Source organism: Bombina bombina, chromosome 7 (genome assembly GCF_027579735.1).
Source record: "Bombina bombina isolate aBomBom1 chromosome 7, aBomBom1.pri, whole genome shotgun sequence".
Taxonomy (NCBI): Eukaryota; Metazoa; Chordata; class Amphibia; order Anura; family Bombinatoridae; genus Bombina; species Bombina bombina.
In genome coordinates this window covers 235,525,674-235,547,321 of record NC_069505.1, presented here as the reverse complement: position 1 = coordinate 235,547,321, position 21,648 = coordinate 235,525,674, and the positions used below count along the sequence as shown (strand labels likewise).

General features: G+C 43.8%; 1 protein-coding gene across 1 annotated transcript in view; it reads left to right on the top strand.

The window, feature by feature from the left end:
• Nucleotides 1-21,648, top strand: part of SAAL1 (serum amyloid A like 1) — a 219,370-nt gene that overhangs the window by 158,512 nt on the left and 39,210 nt on the right. Inside the window, 2 exon segments of the mRNA XM_053720661.1 lie at nucleotides 21,161-21,191; nucleotides 21,193-21,242. Of these exon segments, the coding sequence (XP_053576636.1) occupies nucleotides 21,161-21,191; nucleotides 21,193-21,242 (81 nt within the window).

Below are 21,648 nucleotides of genomic sequence, written 5' to 3'. Positions count from 1 at the left end.
AGACAGTCCCAAGGTCGAGGGGGCGGTTTCTACTCTAAACAAACGCACCACTATACCCATAGAAGATAGTTGTGCTTTCAAAGATCCTATGGATAAAAAATTAGAGGGTTTGCTTAAAAAGATGTTTGTTCAGCAAGGTTACCTTCTACAAACCAATTTCATGCATTGTTCCTGTCACTACAGCAGCGTGTTTCTGGTTCGATGAACTAGAAAAGGCGCTCAATAAAGATTCTTCTTATGAGGAGATTTTGGACAGAATTCATGCTCTCAAATTGGCTAACTCTTTCACCTTAGACGCCACTTTGCAATTGGCTAGATTAGCGGCGAAAAATTCTGGGTTTGCTATTGTGGCGCGCAGAGCGCTTTGGCTAAAATCTTGGTCAGCGGATGCGTCTTCCAAGAACAAATTGCTTAACATTCCTTTCAAGGGGAAAACGCTGTTTGGCCCTGACTTGAAAGAGATTATTTCTGATATCACTGGGGGCAAGGGCCACGCCCTTCCTCACGATAGGTCTTTCAAGGCCAAAAATAAACCAAATTTTTCGTCCCTTTCGCAGAAACGACCAGCCCCAAGTGCTACATCCTCTAAGCAAGAGGGTAATACTTCTCAAGCCAAGCCAGCCTGGAGGCCAATGCAAGGCTGGAACAAAGGTAAGCAGGCCAAGAAACCTGCCACTGCTACCAAGACAGCATGAGATGTTGGCCCCCGATCCAGGACCGGATCTGGTGGGGGGCAGACTCTCTCTCTTCGCTCAGGCTTGGGCAAGAGATGTTCTGGATCCTTGGGCGCTGGAAATGGTCTCCCAAGGTTATCTTCTGGAATTCAAGGGGCTTCCCCCAAGGGGGGAGGTTCCACAGGTCTCAATTGTCTTCAGACCACATAAAAAAAACAGGCATTCTTACATTGTGTAGCAAGACCTGTTAAAAATGGGAGTGATTCATCCTGTTCCATTAGGAGAACAAGGGATGGGGTTCTACTCCAATCTGTTCATAGTTCCCAAAAAAGAGGGAACATTCAGACCAATCTTAGATCTCAAGATCCTAAACAAGTTTCTCAAGGTTCCATCGTTCAAAATGGAAACCATTCGAACAATTCTTCCTTCCATCCAGGAAGGTCAATTCATGACCACGGTGGATTTAAAAGATACGTATCTACATATTCCTATCCACAAGGAACATCATCGGTTCCTAAGGTTCGCCTTTCTGGACAAGCATTACCAGTTTGTGGCACTTCCGTTCGGATTAGCCACTGCTCCAAGAATTTTCACAAAGGTACTGGGGTCCCTTCTAGCGGTGCTAAGACCAAGGGGCATTGCAGTAGTACCTTACTTGGACGACATTCTGATTCAAGCGTCGTCCCTTCCACAAGCAAAGGCTCACACGGACATTGTCCTGGCCTTTCTCAGATCTCACGGGTGGAAAGTGAACGTAGAAAAAAGTTCTCTATCTCCGTCAACAAGAGTTCCCTTCTTGGGAACAATAATAGACTCCTTGTAAATGAGGATTTTTCTGACAGAGGCCAGAAAATCAAAACTTCTAAACTCTTGTCAAGTACTTCATTCTGTTCCTCTTCCTTCCATAGCGCAGTGCATGGAAGTAATAGGTTTGATGGTCGCCGGCAATGGACATAGTTCCTTTTGCGCGAATTCATCTGAGACCATTACAACTGTGCATGCTCAGTCAGTGGAATGGGGATTATACAGACTTGTCTCCGACGATACAAGTAGATCAGAGGACCAGAGATTCACTCCGTTGGTGGCTGTCCCTGGACAACCTGTCACAGGGGATGAGCTTCCGCAGACCAGAGTGGGTCATTGTCACGACCGACGCCAGTCTGGTGGGCTGGGGCGCGGTCTGGGGACTCCTGAAAGCTCAGGGTCTTTGGTCTCGGGAAGAATCTCTTCTCCCGATAAATATTCTGGAACTGAGAGCGATATTCAATGCTCTCAAGGCTTGGCCTCAGCTAGCAAAGGCCAAATTCATACGGTTTCAATCGGACAACATGACGACTGTTGCATACATCAACCATCAGGGGGGAACAAGGAGTTCCCTGGCGATGGAAGAAGTGACCAAAATCATTCAATGGGCGGAGACTCACTCCTGCCACTTGTCTGCAATCCACATCCCAGGAGTGGAAAATTGGGAAGCGGATTTTCTGAGTCGTCAGACATTTCATCCGGGGGAGTGGGAACTCCATCCGGAAATCTTTGCCCAAATTACTCAGTTGTGGGGCATTCCAGACATGATCTGATGGCCTCTCGTCAGAACTTCAAGGTTCCTTGCTACGGGTCCAGATCCAGGGATCCCAAGGCGACTCTAGTAGATGCACTAGTAGCACCTTGGACCTTCAAACTAGCTTATGTATTCCCACCGTTTCCTCTCATCCCCAGGCTGGTAGCCAGGATCAATCAGGAGAGGGCATCGGTGATCTTGATAGCTCCTGCGTGGCCATGCAGGACTTGGTATGCAGACCTGGTGAATATGTCATCGCTCCACCATGGAAGCTACCTTTGAGACGGGACCTTCTTGTTCAAGGTCCGTTCGAACATCCGAATCTGGTCTCACTCCAACTGACTGCTTGGAGATTGAACGCTTGATTTTATCAAAGCGAGGGGTTCTCAGATTCTGTCATTGATACTCTTGTTCAGGCCAGAAAGCCTGTAACTAGAAAAATCTACCATAAAATATGGAAAAAATATATCTGTTGGTGTGAATCTAAAGGATTCCCTTGGGACAAGATAAAAATTCCTAAGATTCTATCCTTTCTTCAAGGAAGGTTTGGAGAAAGGATTATCTGCAAGTTCTTTGAAGGGACAGATTTCTGCTTTGTCTGTGTTACTTCACAAAAAGCTGGCAGCTGTGTCAGATGTTTCAAGCCTTTGTTCAGGCTCTGGTTAGAATCAAGCCTGTTTACAAACCTTTGACTCCTCCTTGGAGTCTCAATTTAGTTCTTTCAGTTCTTCAGGGGGTTCCGTTTGAACCCTTACATTCCGTTGATATTAAGTTATTATCTTGGAAAGTTTTGTTTTTGGTTGCAATTTCTTCTGCTAGAAGAGTTTCAGAGTTATCTGCTCTGCAGTGTTCTCCTCCTTATCTGGTGTTCCATGCAGATAAGGTGGTTTTGCGTACTAAACCTGGTTTTTCTTCCGAAAGTTGTTTCTAACAAAAACATTAACCAGGAGATAGTCGTGCCTTCTTTGTGTCCGAATCCAGTTTCAAAGAAGGAACGTTTGTTGCACAATTTGGATGTAGTTCGTGCTCTAAAATTCTATTTAGATGCTACAAAGGGATTTTAGACAAACATCTTCCTTGTTTGTTGTTTATTCTGGTAAAAGGAGAGGTCAAAAAGCAACTTCTACCTCTCTCTCTTTTTGGCTTAAAAGCATCATCAGATTGGCTTACGAGACTGCCGGACGGCAGCCTCCTGAAAGAATCACAGCTCATTCCACTAGGGCCGTGGCTTCCACATGGGCCTTCAAGAACGAGGCTTCTGTTGATCAACATGTTAGGCAGCGACTTGGTCTTCACTGCACACTTTTACTAAATTTTACAAATTTGATACTTTGCTTCTTCTGAGGCTATTTTTGGGAGAAAGGTTTTGCAAGCCGTGGTGCCTTCCATCTAGGTGACCTGATTTGCTCCCTCCCTTCATCCGTGTCCTAAAGCTTTGGTATTGGTTCCCACAAGTAAGGATGACGCCGTGGACCGGACACACCTATGTTGGAGAAAACAGAATTTATGTTACCTGATAAATTACTTTCTCCAACGGTGTGTCGGGTCCACGGCCCGCCCTGGTTTTTTAATCAGGTCTGATAATTTATTTTCTTTAACTACAGTCACCACGGTATCATATGATTTCTCCTATGCAAATATTCCTCCTTTACGTCGGTCGAATGACTGGGGAAGGCGGAGCCTAGGAGGGATCATGTGACCAGCTTTGCTGGGCTCTTTGATATTTCCTGTTGGGGAAGAGAATAATCCCACAAGTAAGGATGACGCCGTGGACCGGACACACCGTTGGAGAAAGTAATTTATCAGGTAAACATAAATTCTGTTTCAATTATTTATTTTACCAGTGAAACCAATATAACATCTCAACATTCACAAATATACATTTCTGACATTCAAAAACAATCAGTGACCAATATAGCCACCTTTCTTTGCAAGGACACTTAAAAGCCTGCCATCCATGGATTCTGTCAGTGTTTTGATCTGTTCACCATCAACATTGCGTGCAGCAGCAACCACAGCCTCCCAGACACTGTTCAGAGAGGTGTACTGTTTTCCCTCCTTGTAAATCTCACATTTGATGATGGACCACAGGTTCTCAATGGGGTTCAGATCAGGTGAACAAGGAGGCCATATCATTAGATTTTCTTCTTTTATACCCTTTCTTGCCAGCCACGCTGTGGAGTACTTGGACGCGTGTGATGGAGCATTGTCCTGCATGAAAATCATGTTTTTCTTGAAGGATGCAGACTTCTTCCTGTACCACTGCTTGAAGAAGGTGTCTTCCAGAAACTGGCAGTAGGACTGGGAGTTGAGCTTGACTCCATCCTCAACCCGAAAAGGCCCCACAAGCTCATCTTTGATGATACCAGCCCAAACCAGTACTCCACCTCCACCTTGCTGGCGTCTGAGTCGGACTGGAGCTCTCTGCCCTTTACCAATCCAGCCACGGGCCCATCCATCTGGCCCATCAAGACTCACTCTCATTTCATCAGTCCATAAAACCTTAGAAAAATCAGTCTTGAGATATTTCTTGGCCCAGTCTTGACGTTTCAGCTTATGTGTCTTGTTCAGTGGTGGTCGTCTTTCAGCCTTTCTTACCTTGGCCATGTCTCTGAGTATTGCACACCTTGTGCTTTTGGGCACTCCAGTGATGTTGCAGCTCTGAAATATGGCCAAACTGGTGGCATCTTGGCAGCTGCACGCTTGACTTTTCTCAGTTCATGGGCAGTTATTTTGCGCCTTGGTTTTTTCCACACGCTTCTTGCGACCCTGTTGACTATTTGAATGAAACGCTTGATTGTTCGATGATCACGCTTCAGAAGCTTTGCAATTTTAAGAGTGCTGCATCCCTCTGCAAGATATCTCACTATTTTTGACTTTTCTGAGCCTGTCAAGTCCTTCTTTTGACCCATTTTGCCAAAGGAAAGGAAGTTGCCTAATAATTATGCACACCTGATATAGGGTGTTGATGTCATTAGACCACACCCCTTCTCATTACAGAGATGCACATCACCTAATATGCTTAATTGGTAGTAGGCTTTCGAGCCTATACAGCTTGGAGTAAGACAACATGCATAAAGAGGATGATGTGGTCAAAATACTCATTTGTCTAATAATTCTGCACTCCCTGTAATACCCTTTGTAAAAATAGCAAAATGTTCAGCAAATACAATAAATGAGGGTAGTAAGAAGAAAGGGGGGGTTATATTGCTATAATTTTATATATAAATCGAACCTGTTTACTTCTCAGTACATGAAACACTATGAGAGTAAAACGGCACCCAGAAAATCTGTAGCAATAGAGAACAAAGCAAAGGATACCAAACCCCTATCAATGTCCACCTATAGTAACAGCTGGTGCCTGTGTGTCACTTGCAGGGAACCATGAGGTGCGCAAATATGAGAGTAATTGCCGGTAAGTCTAGACCAGGTAACCTGATAGGATCAGTCATGCAGTCACAATTCAGCCGGAGCTCTCTCAATCGGACCTTGTCCTATGCAGTGAAGGTAAGAGTGTTTATATGGACAAGTAATAGGTACCCTCGTAATATAAAGTGACCTTGAGAGGAAATTTCTCTGCTCCGGTTTTGAGGGTTATTTAAAAACAGCTTACCCTATTCCGGCTCTCATGACGATACTTTTCTCTCTGACATGGTATGTTCCCATCTGCAAAGGGCTCTGGCTAAGTAAGCTTATATCCAGGTCTGATAGAGATACAAAGCAGGGCTTCAGCTGCGATCTCTGTATTGCGACCCAAACCGGATCACTCTGCTGTTTCCCTGAGGTACTCTGATGAGCAACGGCTCCCAGTGAACTACTCCTCACACTAAGGGACAAAGACATCATCCGACTCCCATTCTCACCTAGGCTCTCTCCCATCGCAGGCTGTATCTCCTGGAGGTCGGGCCGCCTCCTTGTCACAGAAGGTTAGTAGCTGGAGCGGTGATCTATCTGTAAGGAACCGATGAGTATTTAAGCTGTCTGCAAATTTTCCCCTCTAGCGCTTTAGCTTGTTGCTGCTCCGCTGGAACCATACATGCCTCCAGACCTCCTGCACTCACAGTTGTAATGTCATTGTCCCACGTGGGCGATGACCGTATAAGCTGGGAGAGACAATTGAATCTGTGGGTGATTTTCCTCAAGCTCCGTCAGAAGGGTCAACACTGTATAAGTAGAGTTCTCCATTATGAGTCTGATGCGGGTATGATAGCAAATACAAAGAGATACCACTGCTAGTAGCAATAGAACATGTATGTCTCCAAAGATGGCGGCTTATCCCATGTAGCTGGCTCTTTAGGCCCAAAGGTTAATTGAGCTGTTGCAGTGACTAATATCCTATTTCCTTGAGTTATAGTGTCCGCCCAGAATACTTGTACATTATCAAGAGAGATAGTATGATATAAGGCTCCTTATCAAACTTAATATAGCCATTTATTTGATCTAGCAGCAGGAGCTCTGTTAGAGCACATCTTGCTGCTTCGGCTGCTAGCTCCGCCCCCCCAAGTAAAATTTATAAATAACAGAAAATGTCATATTATTGCAAAGTATTAAACTGCCCTCACCCGGGTACTTCATAATGTTACCTGATTGGCAAATGTTGTGTGGAGAACACTTCTATTGTGCCCTTGTACCGTTTATCTGAGCAATAATACATCTATACATCAATTATCCAGCTATTATTTATAACACATATATATATATATAGTATATATATATACTGTACATATATTTGTTACATAGTGCTACACTTTGCCACTTCTGGTTTAAATGTCACTATGTGCTCAATTATTTCTTCAAAATGTTTTCTTTCTTAAAGAGACATAAGTTAAAATTAAAGTTTCATTATTCAGAGAGAATAATGAAAAATGTCCAGTTTTAAATTAACAAATTATAGTAACAGTGTTGTACATATAGTGCGCAAGACACGTGCACGCTCCTGATCCTACGTCCATATGCTGTCATGAAAAGGAACTACGTTTTAACAAATGATACCAAAAAAACAGAGGTAAAATTGGGGAGAAAAGTAAATTGGAATTAAGAACCTGGCCACCAGGGAGGAGGCAAAGACACCCCAGCCACAGGCTTAAATTCCTCCCCCACTCCCCTCATCCCCCAGTCATTCTTTCCCTTTTCGTCACAGGAGGTTGGCAAGAAGTGTCGGAAGATTCGGAGTAGTCTCTTATGGAGGGTAGTACTCTTTCGAAATGGGAGTGGAGTTTTAAGTAGCCCTGGTCAGCCTCTCAGTGAGAGGCATGGGTGAAAAGTTAGAGTCCGGAGTTGCAGGGAGAATCTTTCTGCGAAACCATGCCAACTCATATTAACAGCTCCTTAAGCAATCAGCGTTGACGAGTTTCGCTGCCTGCTTTTTGCACTCAAGTCCATGTCAGGAGCGATGCTACTAACCTGTCATACTTGAAGGACTGTGTTCCTGTTCCACGCATAGATTCTGGTAAGATTGTTTCATTATACACATATAATGCAAGAAGACAGGGTCACAGTGTGTCTCCTTTTATCTGTATAGAATTAAGGGTTAATATCCCTGGAAAGGGGATTCATTGAACAGGGGAGGATTTAGTGCATAATATTTTTTGTGTTTGTTGCTGCGTCATCTGTGAAATGAGGCTCTAGCAATGTGTGAACAGTCAGATGTAGATCAGCACGGCCCTTTTTTGGCACATTTTCTCTACAGTGCAGGGGCGGTCCTGCATGGCACTCCATGTGACCGGATGTGGCCTCTTCCACTTCCTCTTTCCTGATCGGGCAATTGCGGGAGACGTAACCATTTCTCTGTGGTCCGGTCATAGGAGGTGGTGAGTGCCCCGGCCATTGGTGTATAAAGGTGCCATTTATTCTATCTAGTCCTTATTAAAGGCACAAGCTATGGAGGACTCTGATATTGTTAGAGGATACCCCCTCTTTAATTTAAATCTAATACCTGTGTTTATTCGAGGAGGTGCAGGTTGATCCACCTGCTCAAACTGTGTTCCACATGCTTTGATAAGATTGCAATATCTAAAAAGAATAAGATATTTAGCACGACTGAGGCCGTCTACCTCTGAGGGGTTCTCTGTCCCATGAGGTGGCGGTCTTTACATTCATCTCCGATTACACATGCAGCTCCCCAGGTCCTGTCTGATCCTCCCGCGGGAGGGGCCTCTTGGCCGCAAGATTCACTGCCCAGCTACAAACGGCGGTTTCTGCGGCCTTTCCATGCCTTAACCACGCCCTACGAAGCACAAGCGAAGGGAAAGACATAGCATTCCGTCCCAGGGATCATCTTAATCCACTGGATGTCTCTGATTATCCGCTGATAAAGACACCTCTGACTCTCGGAAGGCGCTCTTTCTGGGACAGAATTGGCGTCTTCTAGACCTCCGGCAGCGGAGGAACCAGATTTTAAATTTAAGATGGAGCATTTGCGCTTTTTACTGAAAGAAGTGCTTGCTACCTTGGAGGTCCCTGAGCCGAAACTTCCGGAAGAATCTTTGATCCCTAAGCTAGATAGAGTTACGAGGACAGGGTGGTGCCTCAGACCTTCCCAGTTCCTGTGAAGATGGCTACTATTATTAAGAATAAGTGGGAGAAGCTTGGTTCAACCTTTTCTCCCTCTACCTCTTTTAAAAAACTGTTCCCTGTCCCGGACTTTCAGCTTGAGCTATGGGGGGGCATTCCTAAGGTGGATAGGGCTATCTCCACGCTTGCGAAGTGGACGACTATTCCCCTCGAGGATAGCTCGTCGTTCAAAGAGCCCATGGATAAGAAATTAGAATCCATGTTGAGGAAGATGTTTCAACTCACTGGGTTTGTTTTTCAACTGCAGCAGCGATGTGTGACGCATTGTCAGCTATGGGTCGAGGTGGAGACTCCCCCCCGAGGAAATACAGGAAAAGATTAAGGCCTTAAGGGTAGCTAATTCTTTATTTGTGATGCTAATATGCAGGTTATTCGCCTGAATGCTATGACATCAGGTTTCTCGGTTCTAGCCTGCAGGGCTCTGTGTTTAAAGTTGTGGTCTGCGGACATGACTTCCAAGTCTAGATTACTATGCCTTCCTTTTCAGGGGAAAGTTCTTTTTGGTCCAGGGCTGGACTCTATCATATCCACAGTCACGGGAGGCAAGGGTGTTTCCTTCTGCAGGATAAGAAGAATAAGTCTAAGGGCTCTACTTTTTGTCCCTTTTGTTCGGACAAGTCTCAATGCCAGCAGTCTGCTGCGAAGACCGAGAAGTGCAAGGGATCTTGGAAGTCAACTCAATCCTGGGAACAAATCCAAGCAGAGCAATAAGCCCGCAGAGGCAAAGTCATCATGAAGGGGCGGCTCCCGATTTGTCTCTGGATCGCGTAGGGAGCATACTATCTCTGTTCACAGAGGCTTGGATGCGCGACATACAGGATCTTTGGGTTCTGGAGGTTATCACCCAGGGTTGCAAAATAGTTGTCAGGACTCATCCGCCCAGGGCCCAGATTCCTCCTGTCAAACCTATCCTCAAGACCAGAGAAGAGAGACGCCTTCCTAGGGTGCGTGAGGATCTCTCATCTCTCGGAGTAATTTGTTCCAGTACCTCTAGCAGAAAGGGGGTCTAGGGTAATATTCAAACCTTTTCGTGGCCCCAAAGAAGGGAGGGCACGTTCCGCCCGATTCTGGACCTAAAGTTCCTAGACAAGTTTCTGTCCGTTCCATCGTTCAAAATGGAGATTATCAAATTGATTCTGTGTCCCTAGTTCAAGAGGAGCAATTTATGACAGCAATAGACTTGAAGGATGCTTACCTTCACGTACCAATCCACAAGACCACTTCAGGTTCCTAAGATTGCTTGCGGTAGCGAGAGCCAGAGGTATTGTGGTAGCTCCTTATCTGGACGATATCCTGGTTCAGGCTCCGTCCTAACCCGGCTCGCGGAGGATCACTCGAGGACTCTTCTTCTTCACGTTCGATCCCACGGATGGAAGATAAACGAGGGAAAGAGTTCTCTGGTTCCCAGCAACAGGGTGGAGTTCTTGGGCACAATCATAGATTCCATAAAGATTAAAATATTCTTGACAGATCAGAGACGTTTTTAAAGATTGTGTCCAACTGTCTTGTCCTTCAGGACCTCCTCAAGGCCATCTGTGGCCAGGTGTATGGAGGTGATCGGACTCATGGTTTCCAGCATAGATGTCATTCCTTTCGCCAGGTTCCACCTAAGACCTCTGCAGTTATGCATGTTGAGACAATGGAATGGGATCCCTCTCTTGGTGAGGTCCACCCGGGACAGCTGTCCCAGGGGACATCCTTTTTGAGACCATCCTGGGAGATTGTGACCAAGGATGCGAGTTCTGGCAGGATGGGGGAGCTGTTTGGGGGTGCCAGAATGGCAACAGGGCAGGTGGACTCGAGCGGAGTTGACCCTTCTGATAAATATCTTGGAACTACGAGCAGTATTCCTCGCTCTGAGGGCTTGGCCCCTCTTGGGGTCATCCCGTTTCATCAGATTCCAGTCGGACAACATTACCTCGGGTGGCGTACATAAACCATCAGGGGGGTACGAGAAGCTCTCCATCCCGAGGTGTTTGCTGAGATCTGCAACAGATGGGGGACGCCGGAGATAGATCTCATGGCGTCCAGACTCAACTTCAAGCTACCCCAGATATGGGTCGCGGTCCAGGGGATTCCCAGGCAGAGCTGATAGATGCCTTAGCGGTACCTTGGGTGTTCAACTTAATTTACATATTTACACCATTGGCCACTTCTCCCTCGAGTTGTGGCACGCATCAATTAGGAGCAAGCTTCAACTATTCTGATTGCTCCATTGTGGCCACGGAGGACGTGGTTTGCGTAAAAGAGTGATTGATACTCTCATTCAGGCTAGGAAACTGGTCACTCGTCGCATCTATCATAAGGTGTGGCGGACCTATTTATCCTGGTGTGAAGAACGCCGCCAGTTCTTTAAAGGGACAGATTTCGGCCTTATCGGTTCTGTTAGACAAGAAGCTAGCGTAGCTTTCTGATATCTAGTCTTTTGTTCAGGCTTTGGCTAGAATCGGTATTTTAGAACTTCTGCTCCTCCTTGGAGTTTAAATTTGGTTCTTAAGGTTTTGCAGAGGGCTCCGTTTGAGCCTATGCATGCGCTTGACATTAAGATTCTTTCCTGGAAGGTTCTATTTCTACTGGCTATTGCTTCGGCTCACAGAGACTCTGAGTTAGCGGCCTTGCAATGTGACCCCCCTTACCTGTTTTTTCATGCTGATAAGGCTGTGCTTCGCACTGGGTTGGGGTTTCTCCCCAAGGTGGTGTTAGATCGTAACATCAACCCGGAGATAATAGTTCTGTCCTTGTGTCCTAACCCTTCTTAGTCTAAGGAAAGGTTACTTCATAACTTGGATGTAGGTTCGAGCCTTGAAGTTTTATCTTCAGGCCACAAAGGAATTCAGACTGACTTTGTCCTTATTTGTCATGTATTCAGGGAAGCGTAGTGGGCAAAGGGCCTCTTCCACTTCTGTCTTTTTGGTTGAGGAGCGTTATCTGTTTGGCCTACGAGACAGCGGGACATAATCCTCTTTAGAGGATTACGGCTCACTCAAATAGGGCTGTGACCTCCTCTTGGGCCTTTAAGAACAAGGCCTCTGTGGAGCAGATTTGTAAGGCGGCTACTTGGTCCTCCTTACATACTTTTGCAAAATTTTACAAAGTTTACGTTTTTGCTTCCGTGGATGCTGTTTTTGGGAGAAAGGTTCTGCAGGCTGTGGAGCCCTCAGTATAAGGTCCGTCTCCTTTTACCCTCCCGTTTTGTTCATTCAGTGTCCTCTAGAGCTTAGGTATTTGTTCCCACAAGTAATGAATGAAGCAGTGGACTCTCCACCCATTAAGATGGAAAAACATAAATTATGCTTACCTGACAATTTCATTTCCATCTGTGGAGGAGAGTCCACTGCTCCCGTCCGTTTCTCCGGTGGGGCGGACCTAAATTTAATTTTATCTTCTGGCACCATTTATACCCTGATATTTGTTCCCTTGGCAGAATGACTGGGGATTGGGGGAGGTATTTAAGCCTTGGATGGGGTGTCTTTGCCTCCTCCTGGTGGCCAGGTTCTTAATTCCCACAATTAATGAATGAAGCAGTGGACTCTCCACCCATTAAGATGGAAAAAATAAATTATGCTTACCTGACAATTTCATTTCCATCTGTGGGAGGAGAGTCCACTGCTCCCGTCCGTTTCTCTGGTGGGCGGACCTAAATTAAATTTTATCTTCTGGCACCATTTATACCCTGATATTTGTTCCCTTGCTAGAATGACTGAGGATGTGGGGATTGGGGGAGGTATTTAAGCCTTGGATGGGGTGTCTTTGCCTCCTCCTGGTGGCCAGGTTCTTAATTCCCACAATTAATGAATGAAGCAGTGGCCTCTCCTCCCACAGATAGAAATGAAATTATCAGGTAAGCATAATTTATGTTTCTTTCTAATGACACGATGAGTCCACGGATCATCTAATTACTATTGGGAATATCACTCCTGCCCAGCAGGAGGCGGCAAAGAGCATCACAGCAAAGCTGTTAAATATCACCTCCCTTCCCTCCAACTCCAGTCATTCTCTTTGCTACGTTCGAGTAAGGAAGTGGTAAAGTTAGGTGTCTGAAAAGATTCTTCAATCAAGAGATTATTATTTTATTTGCAGTACTAGTATGTGCTGTTTTTCCTCCAGGGTGTAGATGTAGTACATTTCAGTCTCTTAAGTAGATCATTGGTGTCTTTTAAGCAAAGGGAACTTGTTGGAAATAATTCTCACTGCGCCTCCCTCATATTAAATAAAAGTTGCTGCCCTTATTATTATTTTCCACAGGTCCATGTGAGGGAAAGGGACCTCTCAAACCTAGTGAGCTGCCTTGCTGCCAGGCAGATTATTGAGGTAAGTGCTAATTTATTTTCTTAAGATGCTTTAAGGAAAAGACATGGCACTTTACTATTTCCCTGACAGGGAATATTTTTTACATTAACTCCTGGTGTTGTAAGGGGGGTTATGTATGGCAGTATTGCAGGCACTTGGGACTTGAGGAGAACTTGGCTCATATTTGGTAGTTGTATTAACGTTTTTGCATTAAGATGTCTGCTGAGACGTTATTTTGACACGCCCACAATGGGTGGGGCTTGTGTGAGGTAAAAATGTATCTCTTGTGCACTTGTTATTCTCTCACTTCCTGTGTATGAGGAGAGATATCTGCATCTTATCGTTTTTCAAGTTTAACTGTCATTTGTTAGCCTGTTCATTACTGAAACAGCTCCAGTTTGGATTCCGGTTTTAAAAAATAAAGCAGTTTCTTTTTAAATAAGCACCTCAGCAAAGCTATTGCTGAGGTGTAGAGGCTGTTTGAGGTGTTAAAACGTTTTTATTACTCAATATCCTGTAAAATAAAGCAGTTTCGTTTTTGTATTAGTTCAAAAAATAAAGCACTTTCGTTTTTTGCATTGCATCAAAAATAAAGCAGTTTCATTTTAAAATTTAAAGAAACAGTAAGTTTTGTTTCTTTATTTAAATTGTTCATAATTAATGCTAATAATAATGCTAATATTGAACCACCAATTCCTTTTTGTTCCTCATGGGTTGAGAGAACATTAAATCTTAAGGATAGATTTTTTTGAGCCTATATTGTCTAAGACGGATGCTGTCCAGGAGTCTTCTGACATGTGCAAGATATGCCCGCATTTTTCTCCTCAGGTGTCCCAAATTTTAGTACCCATTATTCAGTGCCCTGCACTTCCTCCTCAAGCTCCGGCTGGGGTCTCGTGCAAAATATTGTTTCCCTCATGTCTTCTGCAGTTTCTGATGCGTTGTCTGCTTTTCCATGCTACAGGGAAAGTTCAAGATGAAGTCTAAAGAATAAGTGTGTAAAGTATCTGACTCGGTCGTGGCTATTCCAAATGTTTCCTCTCATAAATCTGATGAGGAGGATTTTTCGGTAGCATCTGAGGGTGAAATCTCAGATTCTGACAGTGTAATTCTTTCCTCTGATGCTGAAGTTGTATTCTTCAGGTTTAAGCTGGAACACCTCTGTTTACTACGCAAGGAGGTTTTGGCTACTCTGGATGACTCTGACTCTGTCATTGTCAACCCTAAAAAGTCTAGTAAGCTTAACAAGTATTATGATGTACCTTCCATGCTGGAATGTTTTCCCGTACCAGATCGGGCTTTATAAATTATTGTTAAGGAATGGGAGAAGCCGGGTATTCCTTTTTCTCCTATTTTTAAGAAGATTTTTCCTATTGATGACTCTATCATGGAGTCTTGGCAAACGGTCCCCAAGGTGGAAGGGGCAATTTCCACTTTAGCTAAGAGAACTACTATTCCCATAGAGGATAGCTGTTCTTTAAGGACCCTATGGATAAGAAACTGGAGTGTTTTCTTAAGAAAATGTATGTTCACCAGGGTTTACAATGGCAACGTGCGGTGTGTATTGCTACCGTTTCTAGCGCAGCGGCATACTGGTTTGATGCGTTGTCTGATTGCTTTCAAATAGATATTCCCCTTGAAGAGATCCAGGACAGGATTAGGGCTCTTAAATGGCAAATTCTTTCATTTCTGATGCTTCCCATCAAGTTATCAAGTTGGGAGCAAATATTTCTAGTTTTGACATTCTGGCTCAAAGAGCTTTATGGCTGAAATCTTGGTCTGCAGATGTGTTGTCTAAGTCTCAGATTTTGTCTTTTCCTTACAAGAGTAAGACCTTGTTTGGCCCAGCTATGGCTGAGATTATTTATGAGATTACAGGAGGAAAGGGTCATTTCCTTCCTCAGGATAAGAAATCTAAGCAGAAGGGATGTCAGAGTAATTTTCTTTCCTTTCGAAACTTCAAGGATAAACCTTCCTCTCCCTCTACAAAACAGGATCAGTCCAAACCTTCTTGGAGACCCAACCAATCTTGGAATAAGGGAAAAACAATCCAAGAATCCTGCTAATGATTCAAAGCCTGCATGAAGGGTCTGCCCGATCCTGGACCGCGGATCTTGTGGGGGGCAGACTTTCCTTTTTTGCTCAGGCTTGGGTTCGGGATGTTCAGGATCCTTGGGCGATAGACATTGTGTCCCAGGGATACAAACTAGAATTCAAGAATTTTCCCCACAGGGGCATATTTCTTCTCTCAAGAATATCTGTAGACCAGATAAAAAGAGAGGCGTTCTTACGTTGTGTTCGGGATCTATCCGAAATGGGAGTGATAGTTCCTGTTCCAGTACAGGAGCAGAGTCTGGATTTTACTCCAATGTGTTTGTGGTTCCCAAGAAAGAGGGAACTTTCAGACCAATCTTGGTACCGAACTTCAAAATGGAAAACTATTTGCTCCATTCTTCACTTAGTTCAAGAGGGTCAATTTATGACAACAGTAGATTTAAAGGATGCATACCTTCATGTTCCCACCACAGGGATCATCACTAGTTCTGAGATTTGCTTTTCTCCACAAACACTTCCAGTTTGTGGCTCTTCCTTTCGGACTAGCTACAACTCCCAGAATTTTTTTAAGTTCTGGGATCTCTGTTGGTAGTGCTCCGTTACAGGGTATTGCAGTGCACCTTATCTGGACGACATTCTGGTTCATGCCCAGTCTTTTCATCTAGCAAGCTCCCACACGGAGATGGCTTGTATCCTTCCTGCGCTCTCACGGTTGAAGGTGAATCTGGAAAAGAGTTCCTTAATTCCATCTACAAGGGTTGTCTTTTTGGGGACCATAATAGATTCGCGTTTTGATGAAAATATTTCTGACGGAGGTCAGAAAATCCAAGATTTTCAATATTGTCTGTCTCTTTCAGTCTCTCCTCAACCATCAGTGGCTCATATGTATGAGGTAATCGGTCTCATGGTAGCCGCCATGGATATTATTCCTTTTGCTCGTTTCCATCTCAGACATCTGCAGTTATGCATGCTCAGACAGTGGAACGGGGATTGCGCAGATGCTGTCTCCGCAAATTCATTTGGATCAGATGACAAGAGATTCTCTTCCTTGGTGGTTGTCTCAGGATCATCTCTCCCAGGGAACCTGTTTTTTTCGCAGACCTTACCTGGGTGATAGTGACTACGATGCCAGCCTGACAGGTTGAGAAGCAGTCCTGGGGCCTTCTAAGGGCTCAGGGGACATGGACTCGGGAAGAATCTGTTCTCCCCATAAACGTTCTAGAGCTAAGAGCAATCTTCAATGCTCTTCTGGCCTGGCCTCAGTTAGCTTCTGCCGGTTTATCAGATTTCAGTCGGACAACATAACCTCAGTGGCTTACATCAACCATCAGGGGTGGAAACTCGGAGTTCTTTGGCCATGAAAGAGGTGTCCAAGATTATTCAGTGGACGGAGACCCACAACTGGTTGTCTATCTGAGATCTACATTCCAGGAGTGGACAATTGGAAAGCTGATTTTCTGAGCAGACAGACCTTTCACCCGGGGAATGGGAATTGCATCTGGACGTATTTGCAACTTGATTCTCAAAAGGGGACAGCCGGATCTAGATCTCATGGCATCTCGTCAGAATGCCAAGCTCCCAAGGTACGGGTCAAGGTCCAGGGGACCCTCAGAGGCGCTTCTGATAGATGCTCTTGCAGTTCCTTGGAATTTCAATCTTGGCATACCTATTTCCTCTGTTCGCTCTCCTGCCTTGGGTCATTGCTCGGATCAAGCAAGAGAGGGGCGTCATGATTCTCATTGCTCCGGCGTTGGCCTCGCAGGATTTGGTATGCAGACCTAGTGGAGATGTCATCTCTCCCTCCTTGGAAACTTCCCTAAGAAAGGACCTTCTACTTCAAGGGCTCTTCCTTCATCCCAAATCTAGTTTCTCTGAAGCTGAAGATTGAGCTCTTAATTTTTATCTAAGCGTGGTTTTTCAGCTCCTTGAAAGGTCAAATTTCTGCTTTATCTATTTGTTACATAAACGTCTGGCAGAGGTACCAGATGTTCAATCGGTCTGTCAGGCCTTGGTCAGAATCAGGCCTGTGTCAAAACCTGTTACCTCCTCCCTGGAGTCTTATCTGTTCTTAAGGTTCTTCAGCAGGCTCCTTTTGAACCTATGCATTCCTTAGATATTAAGTTAGTTATCTGGAAGGTTTTGTTTCTTGTTGCTATTTCTTCTGCTCGTAGAGTCTCTGAACTCTCGACTTTACAGCATGAGTCCTCCCTATAAGAGTTTAATTTGGATAAGGTTGTTTTACCGTATTAAATTCAGTTTTCTTCCTAAAGTAGTTTCAGATCGGAACATTAATCAGGAGATTGTTGTTCCTTCTTTATGTCCTAATCCTTCTCATAAGGAACGTCTTCTGCACTACCTAGATGTGGTTCGTGCTCTAAAATTCTATTTACAGGCGACTAAGGATTTTCGTCAGTCTTCTGCTCTATTTGTAGTTTTCTCTGGGAAACGTAAGGGGGCAGAAAGCTACGGCTACTTCTCTTTCTTTGTGGCTGAAGAGTATAATTTGCTTTGCCTATGAGACTGCTGGACAGCAGCCTTCTGAGAAGGTTACGGCTTATTCTACAAGGGCTGTTTCCTCTTACTGGGCATTCAAAAATGAAACTTCTGTAGAACAGATTTGCAAGGCTGGCAACTTGATCCCTCTCTACATACTTTTTCAAAATTCTATAAGTTTGATACTTTTGCCTCGGCTGTGGCTTCCATTTGGGAGAAAGGTTCTTCAAGCAGTGGTGCCTTCTGTTTAGTTTCCCTGTCTTGTCCCTCCCTTATCATCTGTGTCCTCTAGCTTGGGTATTGATTCCCAATTAGTAATTAGATGATCCGTGGACTTATTGTGTCATTAGAAAGAAAACAAAATTTATGCTTACCTGATAAATTTATATATTTCTTGACACGGTGAGTCCCACGGCGCGCCCTTTTTTTGATACAGGATATTTTTTGTTATGCTATAAACTTCAGGCACCTCTGCACCTTGTTGCTTCCTTTCTCTCCTTTACTTTGGTCGAATGACTGGGGGTTGGATAGAAGGGAGATGATATTTAACAGCTTTGCTGTGGTGCTCTTTGTCGACTCCTGCTGGGCAGGAGTGATATTCCCAATAGTAATTAGATGATCCGTGGACTCATCGTGTCAAGAAATAAATAAATTTAACAGGTAAGCATAAATTTCGTTTTTCCATGCCCCTTAATTCTTAAGAACTTGAGGGCAATACATCACTGTCATATTAATACTACACTTGTGCATGTGCACATTTGATGAGCACAACCAACCGAGACAAAAGCCCAGACTTAATTCATCATATATCAAAGAAGAGACCCTTGTAAATCCATAACTTATACACGTCACTTAACTGATTGCTAAATAGGATTAATGAATTATTGCTTAGGGCTAACTGTAAATGAGTTTATCCACTGCTCTAAGCATTCGTTATGTAGCTGGTTCAGGCAATTTGCAGCATTTTGCCACATACTGTATTTAGGTTATATCCAGCCTTTCTATGGAGCATGTGACAAGCTCTATTTTTAAAGCAAAGCAAGAAACAGATTAATGAATGTACAGTGTTTGGTACTAGCAAGGTGACATTATGAAGTATCCGGGTTGCATGGCATTAAGAAGAAGCTGGGTGTCATTATGATGTAGGCGGGTGGCATGATGTAGTCGTGTGGCATTATGATGTAGTCGTGTGGCATTATGATGTAGTCGTGTGGCATTATGATGTAGTCGTGTGGCAATATGATGTAGTCGGGTGGCAATATGATGTAGTCGGGTGGCATTATGATGTAGTCGGGTGGCAATATGATGTAGTCGGGTGGCAATATGATGTAGTCGTGTGGCATTATGATGTAGTCGTGTGGCATTATGATGTAGTCGTGTGGCAATATGATGTAGTCGGGTGGCAATATGATGTAGTCGGGTGGCAATATGATGTAGTCGGGTGGCAATATGATGTAGTCGGGTGGCAATATGATGTAGTCGGGTGGCAATATGATGTAGTCGGGTGGCAATATGATGTAGTCGGGTGGCAATATGATGTAGTCGGGTGGCAATATGATGTAGTCGGGTGGCATTATGATGTAGTCGGGTGGCAATATGATGTAGTCGGGTGGCAATATGATGTAGTCGGGTGGCAATATGATGTAGTCGGGTGGCAATATGATGTAGTCGGGTGGCATTATGATGTAGCTGGGTGACATTATGATGTAGCTGGGTGACATTATGATGTAGCTGGGTGTCATTATGATGTAGTCGGGTGACATTATGATGTAGTCGGGTGTCATTATGATGTAGTCGGGTGACATTATGATGTAGTCGGGTGACATTATGATGTAGTCGGGTGGCATTATGAAGAAGCCGGGTGGCATTATGAAGAAGCCGGGTGGCATTGTGATGTAGTTGGGTGGCATTATGATGTAGTTGGGTGGCATTATGATGTAGTTGGGTGGCATTATGATGTAGTTGGGTGGCATTATTATGTAGCCGGGTGGCATTATTATGTAGCCGGGTGGCATTAAGAAGAAGCCGGGTGGCATTATGATGTAGTAGGGTGGCATTATGATGTAGTCGGGTGGCTATTATGAAGTAGTTGGGTGGGGGTAGTATATGCTAGTCCAAAGCACAAATATTTGCATAATTGAACATAAATGTATTTAAAGGGACAGTCTACACCAGAATTTTTATTGTTTTAAAAGATAGATAATCCCTTTATTACCCATTCCCATTTTTTGCAGTAACCAGCACAGTTATATTAATATACTTGTAACCTCTGTGATTATCTTGTATCTAAGCCTCTGTTAACTGCCCCTTTATTTCAGTTTCTTTTCACAGGACTTGCAGTTTAGCCAATCAGTGCCTTCTCCCAGATAACTTCACGTGCACGAGCACAGTGTTATCTATATGAAATAACATGAACCTAACACTCTCTAGTGGGGAAAAACTGTTAAATGCATTCTGAAAAGAGTTGGCCTTCAAGGTCTAAGAAATTAGCATATGAACCTTCCTAGGTTAAGCTTTCAACTAAGAATACCAAGAGAACGAAAACAAGAATTGGTGATAAAAGTAAATTGGAAAATTGTTTAAAATTACATGCTCTATCTGAATCATGAAAGTTTATTTGGCCTAGACTGTCCCTTTAATGATCATTTCTTCTGCAATAAAAATAGAACATTTTTAATATTTGCTAGTTTTAGCTTGTTATTTGGGTGGTCAGTAAAATCCAGCCGGTAGTGCACCTGATAAAAAGGTCATGGGGAGAACACTGATTTATTATTGTAATGTTTTATAGTAATAAATTTGTTCATTTAAGTTGAATTACATTGTGAGTTAAGTCCCTTTAAGAAAACAGAAAAAAAATCCTTATTGCGGTCTCTGATTGGTGGTTGTATCCAGTCACATGTATACGCACACAAGCATAGAACGCAATATCTTTTCTCATCTGCACAGGTACCTGCTTAGCTAAATAAAGCACTGGGATCATTTGCTTCAGAAATATCTCTTTATATTGTCTATTACTCCAAAGATATATCTCTGTATACAGGCAATGCTCATGTTGTTGATACAGCCGAATGTCTGTGCTTTTTAAAGGGACAGTAAAGTCAAAATAAACTTTCATCATCCATATAGAACATACAATTTTACTTCTGTTATCGATTTGCTTTGTTCTCTTGGTATCCTTTGCTGAAAAGCATACCTAGGGAGTCTCAGGAGCTGCAATGCACTACTAGGAGCTATCAGTTGATTGCTGGCTGCACATATTTCCCTCTTGGCATTGGCTCGCCCGGTGAGTTCAGCTAACTCCCATTGTGCATAGCTGCTCCTCAAACAAAGGATACCTTGAGAATTAAGCAAATATGATAATAGAATACAAATTGTAAAGTTGTCTATCTGAATCACAAGAGAGATATTTTGGGGTTTCATATCCCTTTAACTACTGGATACTACTGATGAATTACATAGACTGGGGTTGTTGCTTTGCAGTATTTCTTGCTTTAGTAACTGTAATTGTTTGCTACAGATATGACAATCCCGAAGGACTTGATATTTACAATGCATATCCTGCAGCTGATGACCACAGTGGATGAAGGCATTCGATCAATTGGGTAAGATATACAAAAAGATTTGCCTTGTGATTGTGTGCGTATTTTTCCCTGCAATTCATATCTGTAATGGGTCAAGCCATGAGTGCATTTTTATGTGTATTCAACAAGAAAACTACCAAACACCGTGACCTGTAGATTTACATGTAAGACTGCGTATTGCACTGGTAATAGACCAACTCTGTCTGTGAGGGTAAAAGCTTGCATTCTCCAAACACACCATCCCCGCTGCAGATCCAAGGTGAGGCTGTATGGACGCAATAGAGCAGTGACAGGAAAGTCCATCCGAGCTTGGCTACGGGGGTGCTTGGCTGTGAAACCGGCCTGGAGGACCGAAAGTGAATAAACAAAAGCAAGATAACAGCCGCACTAATGAGGCATCACAGAGAAGGGCTGATAAAAAAAG